General features: G+C 53.0%; 2 protein-coding genes across 5 annotated transcripts in view; both read left to right on the plus strand.

Annotated features, from left to right (window-relative positions):
- Window positions 1–973: 973 nt before the first annotated feature.
- FKBP8 (FKBP prolyl isomerase 8) lies at window positions 974–11,101 on the plus strand. 3 transcript variants are annotated; one of them, XM_037142073.2, is made up of 9 exons: window positions 974–1,081; window positions 2,479–2,793; window positions 4,608–4,777; window positions 4,938–5,026; window positions 5,263–5,480; window positions 5,989–6,161; window positions 8,066–8,143; window positions 8,633–8,764; window positions 9,187–9,703. In XM_037142073.2, the coding sequence occupies exons 2-9, from the start codon at window positions 2,505–2,507 to the stop codon at window positions 9,271–9,273; spliced, it is 1,236 nt and encodes a 411-aa protein (XP_036997968.1). In that variant the 5' UTR covers window positions 974–1,081; window positions 2,479–2,504; the 3' UTR covers window positions 9,274–9,703. The 3 variants fall into 3 exon arrangements, with proteins under 3 accessions (XP_036997968.1, XP_053524138.1, XP_036997967.1); XM_037142072.2 differs by having other exon boundaries at window positions 975–1,081; window positions 5,260–5,480; XM_053668163.1 differs by lacking the exons at window positions 8,633–8,764; window positions 9,187–9,703 and adding an exon at window positions 10,796–11,101 and having other exon boundaries at window positions 5,260–5,480.
- Window positions 11,102–12,104: 1,003 nt separating this feature from the next.
- The window catches only part of ELL (elongation factor for RNA polymerase II), a 59,234-nt gene continuing 55,046 nt past the window's right edge, over window positions 12,105–16,292 (plus strand). For both annotated transcript variants that reach the window (XM_053668064.1, XM_037142052.2), the window contains exon 1: window positions 12,105–12,283. In XM_053668064.1, coding sequence (XP_053524039.1) covers window positions 12,149–12,283 — 135 coding nt within the window. In that variant the 5' untranslated portion in view covers window positions 12,105–12,148. The remainder of the gene's footprint in view (window positions 12,284–16,292) is intronic.

Below are 16,292 nucleotides of genomic sequence, written 5' to 3' on the forward strand. Positions count from 1 at the left end.
AGGAGAACAGCCAGTCAGGGCACCTGACCTTGCCTTGGGAACGTCTGGGAGCATTTCCTGTAGGAGATGACCTACGAGCTCTGATCTAACAAATTAGTTACCGCCCAAAGCCAGTTCCTCCTTCAGTGTTAGCTGCTTCCAAAGCCAGTGTCTCATTCATTTCATTATTCGCTCATTTATTGAACTCCCATTGGTACTAGGCGCCATTCAAGGAGGTGGGGGCACAAAAGAAAAATTCCTTTCAGGATGGAGCAGATATGGGTGAGGTGGGTCAGAAGCAAAAGAACAAACAAGATCATTCTGGAAGGGGGTAACTGGTGGGAAGGAAAGAGAATAGAGCGAGGGAGGAGTAAGTGTCCCCCTTTTAAATCATGATTCATAAAAACCCATCTAATCGAGGCAGCCACCTTCTCCCGTGGCAGTAGGCACCTTATCACCATCTGGCAGAGGGTGCAGGGAGGAGGAACTACCCCCCAGCAGCCCTGAGTGACAGTAGCTCACCTAGCCTTCACTGAGCAACTTCGGTATGCACTAGGCAACCTTCCGGGGATTATACCACGTAGGGGAGCGGGGGTTCTGAGTACCCCTGGCCACATCTCCCCCTCAAGACGTCGGGTCTACACTACTTCAGGGTGTGTTTTCCAGAACTCCTTAACGAAATACTATTTAATGTTATCCTCCCAACAGCCCCCAAGGTTAGAGTGAATGGACTGGCGTGTTCATCTCCACTTAGCAAAAGGATAGGATGAAGCTCAGACCCGAGCGGTGAATCGCACAGGCTGCACAGCGCCGACCCACAAATGGACTGGTCCAAAGCCCGTTGCCTCCGCCCCCTCCCCTACTCGCGCCGCCGCTTCTGCCCCTTTAATAACGCCCCGCGGATACAAGCAGGAAGGGGGCGGTGCCTGCGCCTGAGACGGATGTGGGCTTAGGCCAATGGATACTGAAGTCTCGATGGCGGCTGCCAATAGGCACGGCAGGGGCGGGGCCTGGTGCCCGAGCTGAGTTCCCGAGGCGCGGCGGCCGCGGCTGGGGGCGGGAAGGGGGCGCAGGACCCCAGGCGGGGGTCCCGGAGCCGGAGGCACGTGTCCCGGGGCGCTGGCGGGGCCGTGTCGGCCCGGAGCGCTCCTCCGGCCTAGGCTGGTCTGGGGGCCGGCGCGGCGGGGTCTGCAGCCTATGGGCGGGGCGAAGGGCCGCGGGGGAGGCGAGCCAGGGTGTGCTGGGGGTCGGAGTGCCGGAGGGGGTGCGGCCAGGCGGGGGCAGCGGGGGTGGGGGCCCAGGAGGTCCAAGGGGAGCTAGGGGAGCTATGCTGGCAGAGACGTGCAGGGCCCGGGGCACTGGAGGGGTTCTGGAGGTTGGGGACTCAGCCTAGTGGCGTCAAACAGGCGTGGGGCTTTGGGGGCCTGGTGAGGGGCTGACGGAGGGCCAGGCACGGGCGGGGAGCATTTGGAGGGCGTAGGGTGTTGTGGGACAGGAGGGGGGCGGTCTGGGAACATCGGGTTGTTTACGGGGCGATAAGACGGCTGTGGGGGCAACTGGCGTGGGCTGGGGGCGATGGTCGCCCTTCCAGGGCGACTTGTGCAGGCACTGGGGATTGTGGGGGTAGGGGCTGGGAAGGTCTCAGGAAAGGGGGCCGGGTCCGGAAGGGGCAGGCAGGTGAAGGTTGGGGAGGGATGGGGAATGCTGTGGATTAGAATGAAATCTGTACCACCTCCAAGCTTGGGGCCTGGGGGTGGGGGGCAGTTTTTGATGGCTCAAGGAAGAGGCTGTAGGATGCGGTGGGGATCTCCACCACTCTTGTAAAGACCACTTTGGGAGGTTAGTCAGGAGGCCGGAGGAGAGTAGAAAGGGCTCCCAGAAAGTGTTTGGGCTAGGGTCTTTGGTGTGGTTTAGGATCAGAGTATGGAAGGAAAAGGTTTGGGTTTTCTAGGTGCTGGTTAAGTTAGCAGACGGCCCCTCTTAGAAGCAGGGGCAGCTAGAGATGGGGAGCACTGGTAAAGATTCAGTTCTCCTTCTGTTGGGCTCTAAAAATAGCCTCCCCAAGACCTCAGGGATTGTCTACCTAAAAACCACCCAGGATGTCTGGGCATTTAATCAAATAAAGCCCCAGGTTCAAATCTTGACCCTGCAGTTGGCTTGCTCTGTGACCTTGGGCAAATGGCTTTGCTCCTTTGGGCCTCAATTTCCTTGCCTGCAAAATGTGGGGGAATGTATCCTTCTTCCTGGGGTGTTTATAAATATGAAACATTATTTAGCTCTGATAATAGTTGTGTTTGAGTCTGATGCCCAGGGCTTGATGCTTGGGTCTTTATCCTCTGGACAAGCCAGGGTTGTTGCTCTACCCACTCTACAGATGAGGGAACTGAGGCCTGGAGCCCCTGAGTCACATAGCAAGTGATCTACAGTGTGAAGAATGGATGTACAGGTGGATATGAGGGGCTGGATGGGATTCTCACTCCCATTTGTTCCCTCCACCAGGGCCAGTTCTCGTCCTCCCCAGCAGCATGGCATCCTGTGCTGAGCCCTCTGCTGTGGGCCCTGAGCCCGGCACCCCACCACCTGCTGGGGTCCCACCTCTTGAGGACTTCGAAGTGTTGGATGGGATGGAAGATGCAGAGGGCGAAGAGGAAGAGGAGGAGGAGGACCCGAGTGAGCTGCAGCCGCTAGAGGACATGGGGCAGCCCCCACTGGAGGAGACTGAACAGCCTGGGGCCCTGGCCCGAGAGTTTCTGGCCACCATGGAACCTGAGCCCGAGCCTGCTCCAGCCCCAGAAGAGTGGCTGGACATCCTGGGTAAGGTGCAGGGGAGGCTTGGGTTTACCCAAAGGTCCTAGACAGCTACAGTTCAGTAGTGACCTTGGCCCAAGCCTTCTCTTCCCCTGATTTCCCCAACTCTGCCATGAAGTAGGTTGGAAGTAACACACGTGGTAACCACGGTAATCACCAGACATAGTCAGCTGCTTGACATGTTTCATGTCTATGAGCCCCTTTCGTTGTCTCTCTCTCTTTCTCATACACACACACTAGCTCAGAGAGGCTGAGTCACCCATCCAGGGCCACACAGCCAGCATTCCAAGGCGCCAGCAGCTCCCACCTCCACTGCTGCTTTTGCTTTTTCTTTTTCTTTTTTTAAAGATTTTATTTTTAAATTTATTTTTATAGAGGGGAAGGGAGGGAGAAACAGGGAGAAAAACGTTGATGTGCAAGAGAAACATCTATTGGTTGCCTCCTGCACGCCCCCCAACTGAGGACCTGGCCCAAAGCCCAGGCTTGTGACCTGACTGAGAATTGAACTGGCGACCATTTGGTTTACATGACAAATACCCAACCCACTGAGCCACATTAGTCAGGGCTCCACTGCTTCTTTTCTTGGCATTTGTTTGACAAGTACCTGTTCCCTGGAAAGTGTGTCCTCAGATTACATAGATCTGGGGAACATCCCAATTTGTTGTTCATTCCTCTGTCTGGTTTACAGTATTCATTAGCCTTCTAATTTCTCAGAGAAGTCCTGCAAGAAAGGACTCAGAATCTACATGTGTCCCCGCCATGGACCGCATCACAGCAATTCTGGGAGCTGGAGAATTGTATTGCTATTAGTACTCCTATTCATATAACATGCTAAATAATGCTAGTGCCACGCAAATAATAGTAAAACCTCATTGTTACTACTACCTTTTATATTGATACCAAAACAATAGTATAAAGTAATAATAATATTGATAAAACAGTACTGTTACTAATGTTACCAACACTGCTGATAAAAACATTGCTACTTCCAAAAACAACACCAGGTAATATTGACTGCCAACTGGTTCTGTTCCAGGCTTGTGCACCATCTTACTTTATTCTCATGACAAGCTTGGTGATGTAATTCTTACCATACCCATGTTTTGCAGATGAGGAAACAGACTCAGATTGGTGAGGGCGCTTGCCTAAGGTTACACAGCACAGCCTCCTTGGCTATGTTAGAGTCTGGGAAGCTTTTTTCTACTGATATTAGAAGCTGCCCCACTCCTTCCCTGAGCAGGAGGCTGGCTCTGTCCTTTTATATTGTCAGCTGCATTCTGAAGTCATAGTTCAGGCTTTCAGACAATGAAACAAACCTTGAGAGGGGCTGTGAACCCCAAACCAAAAGTTCCCCCGATGAGAGGCAGTGCTTGAGTGTGATCCACTCAGTATATCCACCATTAGTGCCTTGAAACCTCAAGACACAGGGTCCTCCAGAATCCACTAGATCAGTGCTTAGGCTGGATGCAGGGGCATGTACAAGTTGGGAAGCAGCACACAAATTTGGAATGTTGCAGAATATTCCAGAATATGAATAGATACCTCTTTGTCCCTAACCTTTAGACCAGAATTCATTCAGACTTAATGTTGTTTCCAGACCAGTGTTACATTACAGACCACGGGGACACAGAAGCCTAGAGGTGTGGGGTCACCTGCCCAGTAAGAGGCCGAGCAGATCTTTGAAGCTCAGCTTTATGCCCTGGGGCTGGGCCACTCCTGGGATAGGTGAAGCTGGCGGAGCTTGTAGGGGAAGGGGCTTAGACAGCAGGTGTCCAACTGAGCCACTGAGTGACAGGCTGCTTGTCCCTGGTCCCTGGCAGGGAATGGGCTATTGAGGAAGAAGACGTTGGTCCCAGGCCCACCTGGCTCAAGCCGCCCTACCAAAGGCCAGGTGGTCACAGTGCAGCTGCAAATGTCACTGGAGAATGGCACACGAGTGCAGGAGGAGCCGGAGCTGGTGTTCACCCTGGGTGATTGTGACGTCATCCAGGTGGGAGTGGGTTAGGGTCTGGGCAGTCTGGTGCAGGGTGGGGTGAGGCAGAGGTGGAATGGAGGGAGTGATGCAAGTGAGGTGGTGATAGCTGGGTGGGTGGGGGCAGGCTGCACCTGGATCCACGATCCATCTGACCTTCATTCCTCTGCACATCCAGGCCCTGGATCTCAGTGTCCCGCTCATGGACGTGGGGGAGACAGCTATGGTCACTGCTGATTCCAAGTACTGCTATGGCCCCCAGGGCAGGTGAGAACCTGCCACTGTGGGGGTCCCTTTTGGGGTAGGGAGGAGGTAGGTATATGACTCAACAAATCACATAGCTCAAGGGTGGCAAGAGTCATTTTTCTCTCCATTTTACTGAGTAGGGCCAGTTCCAGGACCTAAGTCATTTTCTGCCTGCTCCCAAGCTTGCCCAGTGTGTCTGGGGTGCCATCACGGTGGCTGCCAGGTCTGAGTGCTCCCCTTGCCCCACCCCCCAGCAGGAGCCCATATATCCCCCCTCACGCGGCCCTGTGCCTGGAGGTGACGCTGAAGACAGCTGTGGATGGGCCTGACCTGGAGATGCTCACAGGGCAGGAACGTGTGGCACTGGCCAACCGGAAGCGGGAGTGCGGCAATGCTCACTACCAGCGGGCTGACTTTGTGCTGGCAGCCAACTCGTATGACCTCGCCATCAAGGCCATCACCTCCAGCGCCAAAGGTGACCACCTGGTCAAATCCCCCCACCTCTCCTGTAAAGGTGTCTGCTAGTGCCAGCAACCTCAAGTCACATGGATCTGACTGTCAGAATGTTGTAAAATATTCCAGAATATGGATAGATGCATCCATTCCTAACCTTTAGGCTAGGGCTCACTCCAGCCCTGTGAGAGATCCCAGATCAATGGGATATCATAGGATACAGGTAGATGTGGGGGCTGGGGTGACCTCACACAGTATCACGCCACATGCCTGTAGTTAAGCCTTTGCTTCACTTAGGCTCTGTTTTGTAGACTCTGGCAGTGCTGAGAATGGTGCAGTCTTGGCCTGTTTCAGAGCTGGGGAGACTGAGGTCCCCTGAGGACCATCTTCCCATGACTGAGACTCCTCCCTAGTCTCTTCTTCCACTGGGTGCGAGGGTTGGGCATTGGCCTGGGTCATGTAGTGGGCAGGTGGTTGTGGGGCTGGCCGTGTGGTAGCAGCTCCCACAGTTGAGTACTGTCCCCCAACAGTGGACATGACATTTGAGGAGGAGGAGCAGCTCCTGCAGCTGAAGGTGAAGTGTCTGAACAACCTGGCAGCCTCGCAGCTGAAGTTAGACCACTATCGGGCCGCACTGCGCTCCTGTAGCCTTGTGCTTGAGCACCAGCCTGACAACATCAAGGCGCTGTTCCGCAAGGGCAAGGTGGGCCACGGCTGGGTGGGCCATGGGCCACAGGTGCAGGTAACAGGCTGGCTTCCCCAGCCCAGACCAGTGGGACTGGTTCTGAACCCAGGATTTGAAAAGGGAATAGATGTCAGCCAGCCAACTCTGGGGTACAGGTAGAAGAACCAAGGCCTAGGCAGGTGCAGAGATGTGAAATTTGAATCAGCAATTCACTGACTGAGGCCAGATGTGAACCCTAAGCCTTAGGCACCCACACACTGCTGTGTGACCCAATGGTGACTGCTCATTGCATACAATCCTCCATGGCTCCTATCTTCTTCAAAACAAAAGCTGAGTTCTCATTGCTGCCCTTGGGGCTTTGAGCCAAGCCATCTGATTTTCCTTTTCCTCCCGTCAGTTTCCACTTTACTTCTTGCTTCTTTCCATCTCTTTAGCCTCCTTACACCTGTCTTTGCACAGGCAATTTTCTCTGCCTGAGACAGTCATACCCCAGGTACCCGCATGTGTTCTTCCCTTGCCTCATTTAGGTTTTTGCTATATATAATGTCACCTCTTTGGGAAGCCCTTCCTGCTGACCCCCGCCCCGCCCTGTCTTTATATTTCCAACGTCACCGTCAGCACATGGAAGTGTCAAGCCTCTTGTCCATCTTCCCTGCTAGCAGGTGGAGCTTCTGTTTGTCTCAGCCACTACTAAATCTCTAACCTTGCAAAGAGGGTCAGGTACACAGTAGGTGCCTAGTAAGTTCTGGTGGAACATAGGGGAGAATTTGGCCTGCATGGACTTGACTTTAATTGCTTTCTTTCCCATCTTTTGATACTCACAGCAACCCTGGATGGGGCAGAATGGGGATTTTCCAGCACCTTTTAAGCAGTGAACTGAGAAAGCAGGTGTAAGCAAGCACTGGGTCATCTAGCATGTTTGTGAGAGAACTGAGCATGGCCTCCCTCCAGCCAGCATTTTTTAAAAAATCCTCACCTGAGGTTTTGCTTATTGATTTTAGGGAGAGGGAAAGGGAGGGAGGGGGATAGAGAGAGAGACAGGCAGACAGGCATTGATTAGAGAGAAACACGGATTGGTTGAACCAGCAACCTAGGCATGTGCCTTGACCAGGAATCGAATCCATGACCTTTCAGTTTACAGATGACGCTCCAGCCAACTGAACCACCACCAGCCAGGGCCAACCAGCATTTTTTTAAGCACTCATTATGTGTGAAGTTCTGCATAGAAATGTGGAGAGGAAGACAATGTCATTCCTATTTTTCAAGGGTTTATAACCCTGCTTTTGTAACTCACACGTTTGGATATGTTGGTTGGATGGTGACAGTTACTCAAAAAGATTTAAGCAAAAAGAGGATAGTTTGTGACACTGTCAAATCTGGGCATTTTGGGTTCAGGCAGGGCTGGATCCAGGCATTAGCAGTGTTATAGGAATACTATGTTGGTCTGCTGTGGGTTCCCCTCTCAGGCAGGCTCCTTTCTTGGGAGTGACCAAGATGCTCCCTCCTGCCCTCCAGAAGCTCCAGGCTTACATCCTTGCTGCTTAACATCCAGCTTCCCGGCGGCACCAGCATATTTCAAGCTGAATCTTATTGGTTGGTTTGAGTTACATGCTGATTCTGAGTCATTCACTGTGGTCAGAGCTTTGGAAGTATCCAGTCAAGGTGGTGAGGGAGGAGTAGGTGAATTGGGTGACTGGGTCTCTTCACAGACCGAAACAGGCACTTAGGGAAGGAGAAGGTTGGGTGGACAACATTGAATCCATTGGGGTGATCATGGAGTCTTGAGGGCTCAGGAGAGTAGACTCCTGGAGATAGATTTGGAACTTGACAAGGTGGCCAGGAACTTGGTGGCTTTGGGTTTCATGAAAGAAAGCATGGCCCAGTTGTGGGTCTGGAGTGATGCCAACTACTTTCTCCCATAGGTGCTGGCCCAGCAAGGGGAGTACAGTGAGGCCATCCCCATCCTGAGGGCAGCCCTGAAGCTGGAACCTTCCAACAAGGTGAGCAGAATGGGGGTGCCCTGGGAACTTGCCCTATCAGCCTGCCTGGGGTGTCCCTCCTGTCATCTGCCCCTTGTCCTTGCTGTAGCTCTCCCTGTTGGGTTTCTGCCTGAGCAGTGGCATGGGGTAGGTGTCTCAAGGGCCCTAGCCAGCTTGCTGAGACACTTAGGACCATATATAAGTGGGCTGGACTTATTCTGAACCAGGGATCTCAGAAGCTAAAGGTGCTACCAGGTTGGCCAGTGCCATTGTCCCCAGCTTTCTTCCCACAACCTTGTGCTCTGCACCATCTATGGGCTCCCTGGAGGCATGGAGCCAGTAGTCCCCACTTTACTGATGCCAGAGAGGGGCAGATGGAACCCTTGTGTTCCTGTGGCGCCAGTCCAAGTGACCCAGGACACCAGAAAGGCAGAGCACCAGCGATGATGGTCATGTTGGTTGCTGCCACTGCTGCATGCTCTTAGCCTATCTGCCACCCTCCTCTCCCAGACGATCCATGCAGAGCTCTCGAAGCTAGTGAAAAAGCATGCAGCCCAGCGGAGCACGGAGACTGCCCTGTACCGGAAAATGCTGGGCAACCCCAGCCGGCTGCCTGCCAAGTGTCCTGGCAAGGGTGCCTGGGTGAGCTGGGGCCAGTGGGCAGGGAGGTTCCTGCAGGAGGGGCAGGACAGACCACATAAAAGGACTGTCTTCATTTTGCAAACAAACATTGATGTCCTCATCACCTGGGCTGTGTTGGACCATGCCGGTGACACGGGCTGTACCCCTGTGTGACCTGGACTAAAGCAGAAGGTGGAATACAGTCTGTAGGGCTTGGGGTGGGGAGTGATAGTGCTTCCAGAGGGGAAGGGGATGTATCCTGGAAGTGGGGAGATTTGGCTTGAGTTTTGATGCACATGTAGCAGTTTACCAGGAAGTAGGAAAGGCATGGTCAGTCAGGCAGTGGCTTGTTGGAAGGCTGTGTGGGCTGTATTGGTACCTGAGTCCCAAGATATCAGTCTTGACTGCCCTCCAGCTTCCTCCTCCCTCCCCTTTATCTACAGTCCATCCCTTGGAAGTGGCTGTTTGGGGCAACTGCTGTTGCCTTGGGGGGCGTGGCTCTCTCTGTGGTCATCGCTGCCAGGAACTGACTGCCCAGGTGGCCACCATCCTTTCAAGCACCATGGACCCCACCACATGCTCCCTAACTCTCCCAGGCTCCCTGTCCACTACCCTCTCTGGCCTAGCCTCCTCCTTTGGGGCAGGGACAGTGAGGTTTGAGGGTCATGTGGCCCAGTGAACAGGAGGGACTAAGGCCCTATTGGAGGAAAGTGAGGCAGGGCCGAGCCCCCGTCCAGCCCGTAAGGAGGGGGCCCTCATTCCTCCAGACCCAATTCCCACCCCCCCATCCCCCTGGGTTAGGTCTCAATAGGGATCTGTCTCAGTTTCTCCTTCCCAAGGCCTGGGGGCAGCTTTTCCCCCATCCAGTCCCTGTCCAAGTGCCAACCTCTCCTGCCCTGTGTGCTGCCCTCTGTCCAGGCTCTCCCTTACCCCAAGTGAAATAAAGCCTCCCACCCCGCATTCTACTGGCTCTGGAGCCTTCTTTGACCGCCACTTGGGACTGGGCCAGAGGAGGAGTGGAATCCAGAAGAGGATCTCCTCTTGGGCCACAGTAGACCTGTGTTACAGGAAGGAACAGACCTGTGTTACAGAGGGGGAAACCAGCTTGAAGTGGGGTGATGTGCCTAGAGTACCCAGATGTGAACTCCACAGGTGTTCACACTCCCTGTGCTTATTACCCCATCCTGTCTCGTTTCCTTTAACTGAAAATGGGGACCCTGATGGGACCTAGCTGGGGGCTTCTCTGAGACCAACAATTAAAGGGGTCTATAGTTCGGTAAGCTGGCAGCCCTGTGTCTGGGCAGCAATAGCATAGTGAATACAAAGGCTAGAAATTCTGCAGTGAACTGGTTGGGTAGAGGATGTGTTGACGGACTACATCAAGGTAATGAACTAGCTTTCAATTTCTTGGGTGACCTAGTTCTTAGAGACTTTTGGAGAACATGTCAATGCTTGGTGATTTCTCTGTTGTCCCTGGGGTACTATTGGGAGGCTTTGGGAAGTATGCAGTGGAGAAATGCTTGTTACCGAGTAGCACAACCTTTGGTTGTAGTGTTGCTGATTGATGATTGTCCAAGCTTCTCCAAGCCTCAGTTTCCTCATGGGGCAGATTGGTCCAAACCACCATATCCATCCCAAAACACACTCATGGGTCCTAAGCACTGAGCACAGAACCTCAACAGTTCATGGTCAGAGGGTATATAAATGGTAGTGCTGGCTTGGCAGTGGTGGGCAAAACTAACAAGATTACTTGGGTAGGGACATACAGAAAGTCCCTGAACTTCACCTTCTCTTACCTGAAAATCTTCATCCTATGACCACCATCTGTAATTAGATTAAAGGGAGAAAGAAAACAACCCCAGAGTTTTCCACAAGTCTGGAGGCCCATGAGCTTAGGAGGAGCTTTCCCGGGTGAGCTAGCACTTGTCTCAGTTTCCTCACCTGTACAATGAGAGTTTAATAAAATGATGCAGTTTCTGTGGAAAACAGCCTGGCAGTTCCTTGAAAGGTTAAACATAGAATTACCAAATGATTTGGCAATTTCACTCCTAGGTACAGATCCAACGGAAAGTATCCATCCCAAACAGAAACTTGTGTGAATGTCAACAGCAGCTCTATTCATCATAGTGAAAAAGTGGGAACAACCCAAATGTCTATCAACAGACGGTGGATAAACAAAATGGTCAATCCACACAATGGAATATTACTTGGCCATGAAAAAGGAATGAAGCAAAGGTATAGGCTACAACATGGATGAAGCCTGAAAAACATGCTGAGAGAAGCCAGACACACAAGGTCACATGTTTCATTCCAGGATATATCCAGATGTATGGGTAAATTAAAGTGCTGTGGAACTAGGTAATGGTAGTGGCTGCAGAACATTGTGAATATACTAAATGCCACTGAACTTTACACTTTAAATAGATTAATTTTGTAATACTTAAAACGTTTTTTTAAAAAATGGAGTTGGACAACAATGATCTCACAGGGCCTGGACATGTATGATTTTCCACTCCAAAATGTAAGAGAAAGTTTATTTAGAAAGTCGCAGAGGGAGAAGAGGTAAGAAGGGCTTCAGGAAACAAGTTACAGAGGCGAAAGGGTCTTTGGAGCTTAGGAGAAAGAGAGGCAGGGAAAATTCGCCTGGAAGGAAGAGGTGGGGGAAAGAGGAAAGACAACAGCAGGTTTCCCAAAGGAGAGTGTCAGGACTTTATTGTACTAAAAGCCCACTCTTATAACGAGCAAAGTTCACCGGCCTCCTGAATCCCCTAAAAGCACTAAGAGTGGGTGGGGGCGCTGGAGAGACAGCTATCCGCCCACATTAAACCCTACCAGTACAACCCAGCGGTCCACGCGCGCTCGGTTTGCATAGCCACGCCCATTCACCCGGGTAGCTGAGGGCTCCGCCCTCCACGTGTTTTGCGCTTGCTCCCGCCCCCTTCACGCCCTCACTGCGGCTCTCAACAGGCCAAAGCCTGAAGCTTTGGAGACCTCATAAATAATACATCACGTCAGTGGCCGGTAGGCGGGGCTTCGACGGGTTTGGCTGAGTCAAGATTATGAATAATACATATATGAGCGGGTCCTGGAAAGGTGTGCCTGCCGAGGCGGAGTCCTGGAGCGGAAATGACCATTGAGGTCGTCATTCAAGTTTCAAGAATATGCAGAATGCCGGGGCGTGACTATGGGCTTCGTATGCCTGAAAAGGCGTGGCCAACCTCGTCTCATGAATAATAAAGTACGTCGGCGGGCCGCGCGTTGTCGGCGGCCAGATTCCTCGCATCCTGAAAGGGCGTGAGCAGCGCGTCATGAATAATGCAGCACGTCAGCGGGCGGCGGGGCGGGGCGGGTTTGGAGCGCCGTCCCTGGAGTCGGGAAGGGGGGCCGGGTAGCGATGGTCGCAAGATGGCGGCGCTGAGGGAGAATCGGAGCTACGGGCTGTCGTGCGGGCGGGTGAGCGACGGTAGCAAGGTGTCCGTGTTTCACGTGAAGCTCACCGACAGTGCCCTGAGGGCCTTCGAGAACTACCGGGCCAGCCAGGTGAGCGGCGTCGGCCCCGTACGGCCGTCGGGGACGTCGGGGCGCGGGCCGGCCTCGCGCGCCTCTCGCCCGGCGTCCGGGCCTGGGGGCGCGGGGTCCGGCATTCGGAGTGCTGTTTGTGGGTCCCTTAGCCGGCATGGCGCAGAGAATCATGTTTCTTCTCGGCCTTGGGAGGCGACACTGGTGGGCGGTTTGGGCCAGCGGAGGGGTCCGAACTCTCGCGCCTGGTCCGGAGAGCGTTTGTGTGGCACCTGGGGGTGTCTGGTGGCCTTCCCTTGTCCACCCGGAACCGAACTGTTCACCTCGCCGGGGGAGGGGTGTGTGGTTGGGGCTTCTCCGGCAGTGTTTCTTTCTGGGTGGGTAAGTGGGGCACTGCTGTCGGGGTGCCTGTGGGGTTCTGTTCCGTTTGTGTGCGGGGGCAGTCTTTGACTCTTTCCAGTGAGGACCCTGGAGGTGAGCTCACTCTTGGTTTTTGGGAAGGAGAGTTTGGGTGGAAACTGACAGCTTGTTTGCAACTCCTCCCTCTGCCTCCCCCACCCCCCAAACACACACCAGGTGACCTTGTTTCACTGGACATCTTCAGAGAGTGGTAGTGTTTTGTGGGGAAGAAGCTGCGAATGTAGGGGGTCGCTGACTTGGTGCTTTTCTCAGGTTGAGAGCCGGTGGTGGGCACTTGGGAGGGAGCTCTGGCCACAGAACCTGGCCGCTGACTTTCAACTTCTCAAGGGCCTATTTGGGCCCATCTGGGGAAGTTCAAGACGTTTCATTTCTGCCACCTGGTTCAGGACAGGCGATGGGGAAGAGGCTGCTGTGCACCTTCTCTTAGGCCTGACTTTGGGGCACATCTGGGGCTGTGGTCAGACCTGCTTCTTCCCATTTCTGTTTGTATCATGGCGCCCTCAGTCTCTGTTGGGCCAGAAGTTGCAGGTGCCTGGTGATCAGGTCCTGAGGGGAGTGGTTTGGGAGCTCTTTTCTGCCTTGCCTGGAAAGTGGGGGCTTCATAATCGGAGGTGGCTGAGGAGGCCTCCCTCAGCGCGTTGTGTGTTTGTGTTTACCAGGGATGAGGGGGCCTTGGGGCGGGTGAGGAGAGAGACTAACTAGGAAGGAATGTGGCTTTCTTCCTGCCCCAGACTTGTTCAGCACCATTAGCTAAGCTGGGAATTTCTTCCCCTGTTTCATTACTACCACTTCCTGGGTGCCCACCCTTCCCAAGCTTCCCATCTTTTTGGGCAATATCCCTCCTGTCCTGGTGTCTCAGTTTCCCCTTAATAGAAGTGAGACCTCATCTTTTTTTGTAAGTTGTCATCTTGTCAGAAGGATTCCCCAAGGTGAAGCTTAGGCACTCCTTGCAGGGGAGGAAGAGGAGAAGGTAGGGAGCACAGTGGTAGACTTGAGCTTCCCTTCCCTAAGGAATTCCCTTCCTGAGTCTGACTTGTCCTGCAGGAAGGCAGGCTTTTCTAGAGACAGCTTAGGGAGAGCTCATGAGTCATGTAAATAAGATGAACTTGGTACCTGGTCACTTTGGGTTAGGAGCCCCGCCTTCCCTGCCATGCTGCCCTCACTTGATCCATTGGTCCGGAAGGCCTGCCTGTGCATCCACCTCATGCTGTCACACTGCTATTTTTAATTTAGGGTGTTGGTTACATCCCCTAACTAAGCTAGATCTTCCACATGTGAAGGTGAAGGTAACTGCACACTCAGGCTGGTCCCATGTGGAGCCCAGCTGTGTAGGTTAGAGTCAGTCACTAGGAGGGGCTCCCTCAAAGAACTTCAAGCTGTCCTGGCCAATTTGGCTGTCTGGGCTAAAATTTGAGGGACCCAAACTTGTGTTTTGCTCAGAAACAGTCTGGTAATTTAAGTGACTTGGCAGTTTTTTTGTATTTAATCATACCCATTGGGCACTGTGGTAGACTGGGCTAAAATGAGGGCAGCTCAGGTGCTCTTTTTTGCTTTTGGGTGCTGGGCATGGGGCAGGTGACTTGAAGAACTTGTTCGTGTGACCAGAACAGTATATTGGTTGTCAACAAAACCTCAGATGTGCAGTTTTGTCAATAATGCAGAGTTTTCTCTTTTCTCACTTTGTGGTTATAATATGGGTTTGCCAATGGCAACTTGTGGAGAGGGTTTTATTTTTACTTTTCAATTGTGAAGAGGTTTGTCCTAATTCAGAAGTAGCAGGGGACGGGAGAGAAACTTCCTGTAATCCTAGCTGTTGGAGCGCCTCCCGTACAAGTCCCCAAGATTTCTCTCTCCAGAGAGATCTGAAGTCTGAGCTGCCTTGAGCAGACCTTGTGGCCTGCCTGGAATTTGGTGGAAGGTGAAGATGTGGTAATACACACAGCTGCTGGCCATCCAGACTTGGGCTTTGTGGGGTTTCTCCTTGGATATAAAAATTCAAGAGAGTCCTCAAGGAGCCATTCTTGTGGATCTTCTATTTTGCTGTGATGGGTTACTTCCAGTAGAGACTACAAAGGAGGAAGTGTGGACACAACCCATTCTTCCAAGATAGCCTCACGAGCCAGCTCAGAGAAGCTCAGTGAAGCTCAGTGGTCCCCCAACCTCAAAGTGACCCTCCCTGGAGCACCTGCCTCAACCCCTTGGGCATTTTATTGTTGGATTCAGTGGGCTCCATTGCTGGGTGACCTTTTCCTCTTATTAAGGGAGGAAATTGAGGGCCCAGGGAGAGGCCTAAGAAGCATGGGGATTGCAGCCTGTTTAGTTGAATCTCACCTCTACCTGCATGGGGTCTTGGACCAGTGCCTGATCCTTGCCAGTCCAGATCTTTTTTCTCACAGCACTGAGAATCCCAGCACCTGGCTTTCTCTGAGTCCTGGCTCCTCCTCCTCTCATGGCTGTGAGGGTCCCAGTGCTTGGCCCTTTCTGAGCTCCATATCTTCCTCCTCCCTGGGCTGTGGGGATTCTTTTGGCATGTGTGCACCCTCAGCACCACCCTGACTCCTCATATGCACTTGGTGCTTCTACTCAGGGCCAGTCCCTGCCTGCAAGTTAGAGTGGAGCCCTGGAGACAGGGGGCCTGGACTCTTGCAGCTACTTCAATTTGACTGAGCGCCTGGTCTGTGTAGGGCCACTACTGAGGAGCTGGACATTCACAAGTGACCAAGTCAGGCTCCTAGTATCATGAGCTGACATTGTAGAAGCAAGAGACAGATAATGAACAGGGCAGCACAGAAATCAACACAAAGAACTTGTCAGTGGTCATTGTCAGGAAGGAAATAAAATGATGCAACATTGATGGCATGGGGCGGGTGACATGAAAGGATTGAGAGAGATGCTTCTAGGAGATGCCAGAAGCATCTCCTGAGGTCTGCTGGGTGAGGGGTCCAGGCAAGCTGGGCACACAGGCCTTGAGACATGAGGGGCTGGTAAGGTAATTGGGGCAGGGGAGTCATCCAGTAATCTGTGGAGGGCGGCTGCAGGGATGTGTCCTCAGAAAGGGTGTATGCGGGGAGGGGGGGGCGCGGTATAGGAAGCCTGTAGTGAATACACCACCACTGTTCTGGAGCTGTACTGGGTGCTGCTTGCCTGCTGTGCAGGGGGCGGCTGTGTGGATGTCAGCCTGGGCACTGGTGGCAGGAGGCGCCTTAATTTAGTTTCTGATTCCCTCATACAGCAAGGCCCTAGGAGGCGGGCTCATCTCCTTTTCCTGGGGGGGCACCTCACTTGGCCATGAGCAGGGCAGCTTCTTGCCAGCCTTGTCTGCTTTATAGATGGACAGCCTTTAGGACTAGGTGGCTCTGCCCCTGCTGGCTGTGGGCCAGGCCCCTGTAAACCTTTCATTCTTTTTTTTTTTTAAATAAATATTTTATTTATTTTCAGAGAGGGGAAGGGAGGAAGAAGAAGAGGAAGAGAAACATCCATTCATGTGAAAGAAACCATCAATTGGTTGCCTCTCGCATGCCCCCCACTGAAGACCTGGCCCATAACCCAGGCATGTGCCCTGATGGAATTGAACTGGTGACCCTTTAGTTCTCAGGCGGGTACTCAATCC

This window comes from Artibeus jamaicensis, unplaced genomic scaffold (genome assembly GCF_021234435.1).
Source record: "Artibeus jamaicensis isolate MK-2021 breed Jamaican fruit bat unplaced genomic scaffold, CSHL_Jam_final contig_477, whole genome shotgun sequence".
NCBI classification, from domain to species: domain Eukaryota; kingdom Metazoa; phylum Chordata; class Mammalia; order Chiroptera; family Phyllostomidae; genus Artibeus; species Artibeus jamaicensis.

Coding starts and splice junctions, on each gene's coding strand:
- FKBP8 (XM_037142072.2), top strand. CDS start 2,505: ATGGCATCCTGTGCTGAGCCCTCTGCTGTGGGCCCTGAGCCCGGCACC. Junction 5,481..5,988: donor CATCACCTCCAGCGCCAAAG/GTGACCACCTGG, acceptor GTCCCCCAACAG/TGGACATGACATTTGAGGAG. Junction 8,144..8,632: donor AGCTGGAACCTTCCAACAAG/GTGAGCAGAATG, acceptor CTCCTCTCCCAG/ACGATCCATGCAGAGCTCTC.